The sequence below is a fragment of the Protobothrops mucrosquamatus genome, unplaced genomic scaffold (genome assembly GCF_001527695.2).
Source record: "Protobothrops mucrosquamatus isolate PMUCROS unplaced genomic scaffold, P.Mucros_1.0 scaffold199, whole genome shotgun sequence".
Lineage (NCBI taxonomy): Eukaryota > Metazoa > Chordata > Lepidosauria > Squamata > Viperidae > Protobothrops > Protobothrops mucrosquamatus.
The window spans coordinates 191,071-203,985 of record NW_015386555.1 but is presented as its reverse complement, the minus strand read 5'-3'; the positions used below and the strand labels follow the sequence as shown (position 1 = coordinate 203,985).

The window sequence follows — 12,915 nt, the reverse complement described above, 5'->3', positions numbered from 1 at the left end:
GGATATATTTAGGTTAGAAACTATTATTAACACTCAGAATAACAGCATATTCTTTCTAGCATTGTGATTATAACTGAGCTACAAATATGAACATTCTCAATTCAAATCTCAACCCTTGCATAAATTCATGGATTTAGCATCAGTCCCAATATTGTAGATCAAAGTAAGTATCATTAAAAGACTTAATAGTGCTAATTTACTAATATTTAAAACACTTAACTCTATGTGCATATATATGTACCAACCATGTCATTCCTTTTCAGATGGACAACGGCAACTTAAGAAATGAAGGGCATGACATTTGAAAAAAAGAAGGAAAAGTAATTACATCTAGTTTACAACAATATAATTCATTATACTACACCTGTAGGAAAATGTATAAATTGGAGATTTACACATTGCATTCCCAATTTTTGTTCATTAGCACCTCTCACACTCTTGTAATCAGCATTCTATTAAATACTTCCTAGACAAACTTAAACTAATCTCTTGTAGTTTTTGCATTCACACTGTTTCCTCTGTATAGTAAAACAAGAATCACATTCTTCTAATTGTCAGACACAGACACATTCTTCACATACACATAGCAATATCCCACAGCCTCTTGATAAGGCAAGCTCATTCATATTTTAATATTTCTCCAGTTATAATTAATATTTATAATTACAACCTTACCAATTTTGAACATTCTCACAGCAATTATGACTTTGTGATAAAAAATTTTTCTTGGACACTTGTTGAGTTTTACTCTTTGATATAGCACAATTATACTTTCAAAACTCTAAAATGCTCCTTCTGCCATTTTATTTATCTAATTTATACAGTCACCCATTTCACCCAAGTCGACTCTAGTTGATGTATAACAAATGGGTAAAACCACATATAAAAGCAAATATAAAAAAAATATACAAATAATCTTAAAAAGTAAATATTATAAAAAACATAGGTTCATAAATCCTAGGTGAAGACAGGATAAGAATAACCAGCTCAACACCTAAGCATGTCTGTAGTAACTCAGGACCCACAGGTTGGTAACATAACCAAGTGCTGAAGGCCTTCTGGTATGTCAAAAGGGATGGAGCTAATCTAATTTAAGGAGAAAGAATGTTCCATAAGGCAGATGCCACATCACAGAAATCACATCTCCTGGGATGCACCAAATGCAAGTTCATAGTAGATGACACCTACAGCATGCCTCTCTGTCAGATCTAATGAGACAGGCTGATATAACCAGGGAGAGGCAGTCCCTCAGATAGCCCAGTCCCATGTCATGAAGGATTTTAAAGGTTGAAAATGAGCACCTTGAATTGGACCTGGAAGAAAGCTGGTCTTTTATTTGATTTAGAGAATTTATATGGCTGCTCATTGACTTTCAGTAACTCTAGGAGGCTTCCAAAAAATAAAAACCCAATATACGAAGAGTAGAAACAATAACTTCACACCCTCCCTGGAGACAACAAGCAATCAAATTCCTTCGTTTGTTTCACCCCAATTAAACTGAATCATTTTTACTTTGAATTCTTTTTACTAGTTCCAACAGAAGGGAATATACGTAGCCCAGGGTTGAACTGTGGTGCTGAGGAAAGTTGTTTGCTTGCAGATGTTTCAATATTTGACTAGGTAACACCTTCAGGGCTAGTGAGTGTGGGTTTTGCTCCCTGTTTATATAAAGTAGTTTGGTTGGCCAGTGTTGGTGGAGATATGATTTTCTCCATGGTAGTTCCTTAATTAGAGATTGTTTCCTGCTTGTTTGTCTAGTATTAATCCCTGTTTATCGGGATGTTGGTTGCTGGAAAGGATGGTTTCTGGTCTTTTTTGTTTCCTTCTTAGCTTTTTATTGTCCCTTTTGAATGGTCTGTAAATGTGATAGCCTTTTGATAGCCAATTTGTCTGAATGTCAAGCATCCAGGAATTCCCTAGCATTTTTAGATTTCATTTGGTCTAGTATGTTCACGATTTCCCAGTTGAAACTATGGTTGAATCTGGCCATGTGTTGTGAGATTAAGGACTTTTCACTGTGTCTTCTGACTGCTAGTTGGTGTTCATGGATGCCTTCTGCTAATCTTCCTCCCAGAAGTCCTACATAGTATATTGTAGATGACTCCCTTTTTTTCCTTTTTGGGCTACCAGTTCTTTAGGGTTAATTAAGATGTTTTGAAGGGCTTTGGTTGGTTTGTTTCTGTGCTATACTGATGTCGTGTGGTTGCAATGGTCTGTTGATTGTTTTTGAGATGTCTTTTTTATATCTAGCAGTTTTATCTTTTTCATAGCTTGTGCTGTAGTGGACTGAATGGTCGGGCACTTTTGGATAAAGTTGTGTGAGTATACATTTTGTTGAAAAATATAGTACAGGTGGTTCCTTTTTCTTAGGACAGATAAAACAGTGCAGTAATAACCACAATAGGACCATCCAAATGTAATGAACAAGACCTCTAATTCAAAATAAAAAACATTTTGTCTCAGGTATACCTTAGTCAATTTCATCACAGTGATTAAATGCATCACTACGTGCTTAACATGCAGTCTACAAAAACTTCTCAGCTCAAATTCTGTAATAATCTTAAGACTAGAACAGTTCATTTGATTGCCTCTTTTCTTGTATCCGTCTATCATATAATCAGAACCATGCATTTAATAAGGACAATAGCCGGAAATGGCAAGCTGTAGGAAACAGACACACACATTTTCTGTCCAGATGTTTATTGTTATTTTGTTATTTAATAATAAAAGATGAGGGACATGAGCAAATTTATGAAAAAGACAAATTAAGTCCCACTAAGTTTATGTAGCAGAAAATAGCAGGCAGTAGAAAACAGTCATGCACATTTTCTCTCCAGATTTTTAATGTTATTTTTTTGTTTAATAAACGTTGAGGGACATAAGCAGATTTATGAAAAGAGAAATTAAGGCCCTCCAATTGACTCATATTTTTATTTTAAAGTTATTTTTTTGCACTTTTAAACTGCTAATTTTGCAGAACTGCAGAGCTAAATAATTAAAATGAATTTCAAAAATCTAAAATTAGAACCAGACTTTCTTCTGAAAATCAGAATTATCCTTCTGTTGTCAAGTAACAAAAATACCTACCATTCAGTATCTGCTGCACTGCTTCATTGCCCATTTGTGCTGCTGTGAAACCTTGTAAGGAGATGATGGAGGGGTCGGAACCATAATTCAACAGGAGGCGACATGTCTGCAAGTGACCTGCCAAAGCAGCTCTGTGCAAAGGAGTCTGTCCAAGGGTGTCTAGTGCATTCATCTAAGGGGGAAATGAACAATATATACATTTATACATATGTATTAATTTGGGAGTATTTATACAAAATGTTCCATTACAAGTTTATTATTTCTATTTCACTTCACAACCTATGTGCGATAGACAGAAACCAGGTTAAGTGAGATTATACAGGACACTCACTTAGTTGCCCTCAAGCTATGGTAACTAACTTAAGATTGGAATGATTGTGTTCTTGTAAATGATGGCACTGCTGCTACTACTTTCTTTCATACACAATAAGTGATATATTGGAATAGTTAGTAATGGAATAATCATGCTACTAGAAATTATTCATAGTTAAACAAAAAAGCAACCACAGTATGTGGTTACATGTGTTCGGAAAGAAAAATCCCCCATCCCCAATTTTGGATGTTAATCTGAGAAAAGTTTAACCCCTTGCTCAGGCAGGAAACCCTATACCATTTCAGACAAATGGCTGCCCAGTCTCTTCTTAAAAACTTCCAGTGTTGGAGCATTCACCACTTCTGGAGGCAGGTTGTTCCACTGGTTAATTCTTCTAACTGTCAGGAAGTTTCTCCTTAGTTCTAGGTTGCTTCTCTCTCTGATTAGCTTCCATCCATTGCTTCTTGTCCTGCCTTCAGGTGCTTTGGAGAATAGCCTGACTCCCCGTTCTTTGTGGCAACCCCTGAGATATTGGAACACTGCCATCATGTCACCCCTAGTCCTTCTTTTTATTAAACTAGACATAACCAATTCCAGCAACTGTTCTTTATATGTTTTAGTCTCCAGTCCCCTGATCATTGTTGTTGCTCTTCTCTGTACTCTTTCTAGAATCTCAGTATCTTTTTTACATTGTAGTGATTTAATTCATTTTTTACATCGTGGGGATTTAAGCCATTTAATTGTTCAATATTCCAATGCTTCTTGGTAATTGTACATATTGTTCAATAGGCAAATGAATAATTGCTATATCCATGTTTTTAATTGTTATCCATAATTTGTGAAGGTCAAAAGCAAAATTGCAGGATTCTCTCGTGTCTCTTTCTGAATGGACTGTGAACAAAATCATTTCTTCAATTTTGCTATAGGTAAATACTCAATTCCAAACAGAATTTGCATTTAAATGTATGTGGTTAGTACTGTTTATTAGATATGCAGGTAGTCCTCAACTTACAATCGTAATTGAGCCTGGAATTACGGTCATTAAGCTGTACCAGTCATTAAGCGAGGCATCATGTGACTGACCCATTACACAACTTTTTTTGTGGTGGTTGTTAAGTGAATCACCTTTGTCATTAACTAAGCTCATTGTCTGCAATGGGCATTTTTTGTTCTTACAATACAAATATTGTATTTTTCTACCACTGAATTCATTTTTCATAAATGAAAAATCATATATTTATAATGAAAATTGAAATATTCCAAGCACTTCATTAGGCCTCCATAAATTAAAGGGATCCTTACTCCAAGTGTATTCCATTAAAGTTTATTTGGGCTTTAGTACACAGCAAAGACCAGTAATAGCACAAAAGCTTGCCCAAAATCAAGAGAGTGTTTTTTTAAAATCAAGAGATGTGCTTTTTTAAAAAAATAAAAATAAAATAAAATTAGGAAATTATTTGCCTCTGTCAGGAATGTAACACAAGTCATTAACTTTATCTCTAAAAAGGAGATAATGTATTATTAAGGTTTACAACTGGAAGCCATGCACATTTAAATTAGAGCTATGTGCCTAATTTAAGAGAAAGTTTTGCAGCAATTTTCTTGCTAAAGGCAATAGAAGCTATCATTCTCTCCATTGTTGTTTATTGTTGATTGCTTGTTTTTCCAAAATCCAATTTATCCTTTATAAGAAACAACTGTTTTCTATCATTCTTCACCCAAATAAAAGAAAGCAAAAACAATATCTGCTTTTTCTTGTTAGTAATAAGGATTATTCTTGCTATATATTTAAATGTTGTAAATATGAGCTCTCAATTACAATATTATCGATATTAATTGACTATTATGAAATGGACAGTGGAAAATATTTTATGGTAGCACAAATCCAATTTGTGCCTCTCAAAAGACTCTTCTAATATATAATTTTGCCCATTTCAAAATTAGATCAGCACTTAAGATGATATTAACTTAAAACTCCAACTGCCAAAAAACAAAACAGATTGACGGATAACATGGTCACGTCTTAAATGAAAAAGTCTTTAATGCCCCATTGGTTTTCTTACGATAACATACACAATTTAAAGCAGCCTTCTACAATCTGGTGCCTATGAGATGCGCTTAACTTTTATGTCCCAAAATTCTTGGTCAATCTGGATGTTATTCTGCAGCAATGCAACAGTCAGTATGCAGTATAGCATTGTGTTCTGCCAACATCTGTATCACTTTAGCAGTGGAACAACAGTTTGACATTTGTGTATTACTGATTTTGTCAGTTTTCAAATTATCTGTTTTCTAGAGATGAGGATATAAAGAGAAATTCTCAAGTATTTTCTCCTCAGATAAGTGACATGAAGTTGTGCTGGAAGCCTCTGTTGGATACTGAACACAAGATATTAGAAAATGATAGTTATCTAGGAGCAAGATAAAAAGAGCAATGCACAACTCTCCCTATATATTGCAGCCTCCCAGCAGAAATTTAATGTGACCTTATTAAAACTAAGCAAACAAAAATGGCAAAGTACTCGAAATCTTACATCACAATTTCAAGTTCCTATCTGTATTAAAAAGAATGAAATCAGACTTCGTAATATGTAAAGCGCAGTTCCATGTTTTGGGATTCCTAGGAGTGATATTGGCATTAAGTTATCTCAACAGCTGCTAAGATGAAGAATGTGCTCATCATCACTAGGGCTCAACATGTAAGGTAATTTCTCCTTTCCACCCCAATATTTATACATCAAAAAGTCCCATCTTTCCCATTTGTGTGACATTAATTTTTCCTACTGCTTCCCATAGCCATTAATAAGCAAGCACGCAGGCAATGCAGTGTCTGGATGCAAAAAGATTGTCTGCATGTGGACTACTTCCTTTACAAGTAGTCCTTGACTTATGACCATAATTGAGCTCAGAACTGTGGTCACAAGTTGAGGCATCATGTGACTGGACAGCAGTCATTCTGGCATTAAGCAAAGTTCTAATTTGCCAGGCTTTTTAAAACATATGATATCCTTCCAATTTTTTTAAAAAAAAATGTATTTTAATTACTAGATTTTACGACTATTTGAATTTGTTTTGCTATATCTGTACTTAGGACAAAGTAAATCAATTTTGAGATCTTTTATATTAATGAGACCATAAACTGAAAATTCACTATCATCAGTTAAATATTCAGAGCATCCAGTGGCCAGACACAGTATTCAATCAGCAAGATGCTCACTTGGGAAAGTCATTATAATTAACAACCTGAATGAACAATTACAGAACCATTTTGCCATTTAAATACGTGCAAAGGAACTTTCCTAAAATGCTTCCCCACAGAAAAATAGAAAAAGTGAACAGCTGCTTAGAAATCCAGTACACTTGCAAATGTCTGTATCAAAGTATTTTATGGTCCTATAAAACCTGCTTAAAACAATGTCTACAAGAGAAAGCTGGGGAATAGCACTTGTATAATACACCCCTAAATTATAGTGCACCTGTCTTACACACAGTTAAAGCATTGTTGAAGTTAAAACTCTAACAAGCTATAGTACTGGATAGACAAATACACTTATTTTATATGCAAACTGCAAACATCCTGGGGACTGCTGAATTGTGCATTCTGTTCCTCCCCTTCATTTACAATCCAAGATAACAGTTTACTTTTTCATAATCTCATGCACAACAGACTGTATCTAAGAATTGTAATCTTAGCTAAGCACATTACTCTTAATAGTAGAGCTAGGAGTTATCTATTAACTATTTAAATGAAAAATATATTTTCTAAGCTATGAGTTGCAAACATATAGCAGATCTTATGCATATCTGACTTTGAAAATGCTACTGATTAATTTATTGAATTTCACTTAAAATGTATTAAAAGGAAATGAATAACTAACCTTCACAGTGAGAATTATAGCCACATATTTCATTTTTTTTTAAAAAAAGTCTTACTATCACATGATCCCAAAGATTTAATTAGCACTTACTTAGCATACTGCTTGATTAAAACAGAAAGCCAGAACAATGTCAGGAGTAGGAGTAGATTAGCATATATGATGAAGATATATATCTTTCTATATTATTGTATCTAACACTGCTATGGCAACATCAGGAAAATAATCATAGGATTTTGTTTATTAAAACTAACGAGAAGCATCTAACTGCATTATGCATTATGAATGAATTTAGCAGAAAAATAAAAATAAATGTTTTGTCTGAATTCTTTTAAATCAGAACAGACTTCTATTAATTCTGTATCAAGTAGAGATGAATAAAAATAAAGACCTTTTTTTTCTAAAACCCAGGTCTCTAGAAGCTTATAGTAGAAGATTTCAGAAACCCATTTGACAAATAAATCTGTTCAGGAAATAGATACAATATAATATTTCCAAAGTTCATTTATTCAAATTCTATAAGGAACAATATGAAATACTGAGTGCCCACTCCTGAAACAGCTATCCATGTTACTGGATCCAATCTGGGTTGGTCACCAGGACCAGAGGTATCCATGTTTCTATTAGAATAAACAGGAGTCACAGCTGCTAATCATACACAAGAGAGATTACACAAAAGACCACTCTTCCCATCCACTGCATAATTTAAAATACCAAACAATATTTACCTTTGCTCCATGCTTATGAAGGACTTCCATAACATCATTGTGTGCTCGTTCAGCAGCCACATGCAAAGGAGTCATGAAACTAGATTGGAAAAGAGATAAGATTAACTGGTCTCAAAGCTTGCCCATTCCATCTAAATGCAAATATTGCAATTTCAAAGAATAAACATACTCCTTGTTTTTTTCATTGACATTGGCTCCTTTTCGAAGCAGTAATTCAGTGACTTGCTTCCGTTTAGGGTGAAGAGAAGACACAGCACAGTGCTGCAAAAGAGACAGCATTGTATATAATGAGAAGGTTGTAATATAATGTAATCTATACTATAATAAAAGGTAAGCCACTCAGAGTTGCTGTATTAGTGAGATGGGTAGCACAGAAATTTAATAAGTAAATAAATACATAAACAAAATAAAATTATGTCCATGTATCTTAAGAGTATAACACTAGTAAAGCATAATTTACATGATCTGCCCTATTTCTAAGCTGTCCATGTTCTTTCCTCAAACATTAGGACCACATGAGCCATGTGAACAAATCTTTCTCAGTCACTTCATTAAATATCCTTGGTTTATTTCAGCCTGGCTTGTATGTCTCAGGTGGTAGGTCTATGATCTTTCCACTGGTATCTATATCAGCAGCAAAACCCAAAAATGAAATAAGCACAAGAGAACAACCACCAGAATTTATTTTTTATTATTAATTCCATTTATATCCCGCCCTTCTCCTTTCGGACTCAGGGCGGCTGACACATAATAAAAAAGCTAACATAAATACATATTACACCTAATTAAAACCCTACATACACTTAGCCAGCAGGTTTCCATCACTGCTCCAAGGGCATTGTGAACAAATTAGAATAAGTTTAATGCTTACTATGTAGACTGGTTTTATTTATATTTTTTCTGGAGAGGAACTAATCTGTTAGGTTTTGTATCTAAGGGAGCCAGATTTCAATCAGGATTTACCGTATTTGCGACTCAAGAGAGAATGAGAGGTAAAATAGTCATTTCAGTTCTCCTTCCTTTTTTCATGCACTGAATCAAAGAACTATGCAAAAAGATAAGCTTTGCTACTATTACTTCCATTAATCATAACAATAACATTATGTTTTATCCCACTTTTACTTCAAATGACTGTAGGTCCCTGACAAGGAGGTCTTCCTTAATAACAAAATCTCATATTAGTAGTTTATATAGGAAGGAAGAGTGGTTGGTCTCAAACTGCCCATTGAATTTACATAGCCAAAGGTGGCCTTAGACTTGGGTCTCCCCAATACTATTCCAATATCTTAATTATACTGTGATTACATTTTAACAGATTACTTTCACAGAATACATAAAATATTGAAGGGACTGTACAATACACTTCAGGGGAAAAAGAAAAAAATGTTTTGGATCAATGGAAGAGATTTTTTTCTTAATATGCATTAAATCAACATCAGGTCAAGCATTACTTTCTCATAGTTGAAACTCTATGTATAAGTATTGTTATGATTAAAAAATCTTAAATGTATACACAGCTAAAGCAAGAAGAGTGACTCCATGATCTCACCAGTGCTGTCTCATGAGATTGTGGCTGCTTAAAATTAATGACTTCCAAGGCAAGTGTTTTCTTGACTTTGGCTAAATCAGCTTCCCTTGCTGCTTGTAATAAGGAGTGTCCTTTGAATTCATCTGCAGAAGGGAAAAAACACAGTTATAGGTGATAAATATCTGTTGTAAAACCAGATTTATAACAGTGGTGTGGAAAAATAATATAGAAGGGAAAAAATTCTCTAGTGGACTGTCCCTATATATTCTCTCAAGTAATGCTTGTGAAAGATAGAAAAACATCCATGATTTAAGCGGTAAAGGCAGTTTTTAATCAAAATAGTTTTCAGTGCAAAATAACGTTACTGCAGATATAGTTTCTCTGATAGTCCCTGAAGGTGATTTCAGTTGTTCTGACAACACCAAATAAATAAGGTAGTCAAAACAAAAATGGATGGCAAAGAATTCTAAAACACAAAAAGAGATATTAAAATTGCAAATGTGGCTCAGGGTATGCAAATGCCAAAAAGGAAGAAAAAAAAATAACATCTTCACATATAACCTGACTGAATCTCTAACCTAGAAAAGAATCTTGAGACTGTAGTAAACAACTCAATTAAAATTCAGTGTGCAAAACTATGAAAAAGGGAAATCCCACATTGGGGATTCATTAGGAAAAGAATGAAAATAAAAACTATAAATATGTCTTTCTATTCCATGGTCACATTTAAAATACGATATATATAATTCAAGTTGACGCATTTCAAAAACAGCTTTCAGGGTGTTAAATACAGCCGTTCCTCATTTAGTGGTTACTTTGATTAGCAACTATTTTGCAACTACAAAAATACAATAATAAATACAATAATAAAAATGCAGTAATATTAAAAAATCATTTTCTGGCCGAAGGGGAAAAAGGGATATTGTACAAGAGAACTTTATCTGAATGAAACAGCTGTAATTAGTTATCTTCACAGCGTTTTCTCTCTTTTTCAATCACTTAGTGATCATTTTGCTTAGGCCCTAGTCCAGGGGTAGGCAACCTTGGCTCTTTTATGACTCGTGGACTTCAACTCCCAGAATTCCTGAGCCAGCCATGCTGAAGGGACAGGGAGAGGTTTCCAATCTGAGCCATGCTGACTCAGGAATTCTGGGAGTTGACGTCCACGAGTCATAAAAGAGCCAAGGTTGCCTACCCCTGCCCTAGTCATTAGAATATGGTTGCTAAATGAGGAGGGAGTGTAATATATGGAAAGGAAGCAGATAATCAAAGAGATGGTGGAGCTATCCTATCAGCACATTTTTCATTTGGGATTTTTTAGACCAGAAAAGATGGAAATTGTAAATAAGATATGGAGTCATAACATCAATATACACAATTATGTACTGTATGGAGAAAATCAACCAGTAGAAATGGATAGCTGAGAACAGGCGATATAAGACTGACAAAAGGAAACATCACCTGACTCAGGTGCTTTATGAAATTATGGAAATTGTCACACAGATATGTAGTGATACCTATATGAGTCAGTTGGAAAAGCATGGAAGGACAACTAATGTATGGAAACTTAATGTTTTCAATGATTATTGGTTATGATATTAGCTCCAGTATCTGAGACAATAGCACTTCTGAAAACATTAGACAGAACACTGGCTAGTACTCCTATTGATAGGCTTCTTTTTAGCATTGACTGAGCAATGTGGCACCCACAAAGCTGGACCAAAAACATCTTAGGTTCTACAAAGTTCCTAGGTCTTTGTTTTGTAAGTTTTATTGTTCCCAATAATGAGGAAGTGATGGTGATGGGGAATTATGCTAGAAATTAAAACTTTACCTCTGTAACTGATATGGTTAGGTTGGTCCTGATTATGCTCACTTTTGGGAAAGTCTTGAAGACCAGGCTATTTTCTTAGGCATAGGAGTTGAGAAAGCAATTCAGCCAACACTGCTGGTATGTGGTATCTTTGGTAGCCACTCTGTGCTTTAGTTATGTATTTTTCTTACATTGTAATTTTTAATTTTTGATAGCCTCCTGGAGTCATAGTACCGAGATGGGTGGCCGCATAAATAAATTTATATTAATAAATATGATGAAACACCATAAAATACATAGGCATAAATCCTTTAAATTTCTCCAATGTTATCAAAAATTCATCAATTGAAGGTGAGATACCAGATCAGCCTTCCTTTAAAAAACAGAATATCCTTTTTAATACTGTAGAAAAGATAATGAATTCTTGCTGAGAATGATAAAACCTTGCACATAGTAATACTTACAGGTGAGCCTCTCTTTGAGCTCAGGTGTTGGTGCCATATCCACAGCACTCTTGCCATGACAGTTGACTAATGTTGGATCCGCACCATGGCTGAGTAATAGAGAACAAACTTCCACACGATTCTTGGAAGCGGCTTCATGTAATGGAGTAAACTGCCAGAGATCCATTGCATTAACACAGGCTCCATGCTAAGGAACAAGGAACATGTTAACAGGAGGAAAAGACAACAGGCATTTTATGTTGTGTCAATATTATAATTATTTTTTAGTTTTAAATACACTAGGTCAGACATGTCAAACACAAGGCCCGGGGGCCGGATGCGGCCCGCAAAGTGGTTTCATGTGGCCCGCGAAGCCATCCTGGAAACAGTGAGGGAATGGCCCCCGCTGCCTTGGCTCTGGCCCAGGCCGGCCAGGAGTCAATGTACAATTTTGTGGTGGCTATCTATGCTGAAACACATTCAGTCTTAGCTCCACAAGGCCATCTGGAAACAGCGAGGAACCAGCCCCCCTGCTGCGTCGGCCCCAGCCCCTGGGTGCATGCTGGGGAGGTGTCACCCTTTGTGAGGAATGAAGGAATGCTCCATCGCCTGGAAGTGGCCAGCAAATGGCCCTGGCCTACTTCACATATCCGGCTTGATAGGCTCCGGGGGAGGGGTTTCGACAGGCAGTGGGGCACTCTCCTCACAGCACAAAGAGGCTGAGCCCCCACAGGTACCCTTGACGCGAACGATGTAGAACTAGCCATGCCCACCCAGTAGGCTGCACCCACCCTGGCCACACCCACCCGGCCCCCCGAGGGCAACCACAATGCTGATGCGGCCCTCAATGAAATTGAGTTTGACACCCCTGCACTAGGTTATCTGTCTTATGTGATAAAAATCTTATTATTAGAATTTATATCTAACGTATATGAAGTAATTTAATCATTTTATTTCATTATCTGAACAAATGTATTCTGCTTGACGTCGAAAGAGCGAGATTAACACATGAGATTTGTTTACAAAAATTAACTGGTATAACAGACAAATTACAATGAATCTTGATATATATATAGCACTTGAGAGCCCTTTATTTCTCAACTTGAAATAACACAAACCTGATGACTG

General features: G+C 35.5%; 1 protein-coding gene across 1 annotated transcript in view; it reads right to left on the bottom strand.

Moving 5' to 3' along the window:
* Window positions 1-12,915, bottom strand: part of TNKS (tankyrase) — an 87,776-nt gene that overhangs the window by 19,112 nt on the left and 55,749 nt on the right. The window contains exons 8-12 of the mRNA XM_015813837.2: window positions 11,809-11,995; window positions 9,553-9,674; window positions 8,173-8,264; window positions 8,004-8,082; window positions 3,088-3,259 (exon numbers count right to left, since the gene is read on the bottom strand). Of these exons, the coding sequence (XP_015669323.2) occupies window positions 3,088-3,259; window positions 8,004-8,082; window positions 8,173-8,264; window positions 9,553-9,674; window positions 11,809-11,995 (652 nt within the window). The remainder of the gene's footprint in view (window positions 1-3,087; window positions 3,260-8,003; window positions 8,083-8,172; window positions 8,265-9,552; window positions 9,675-11,808; window positions 11,996-12,915) is intronic.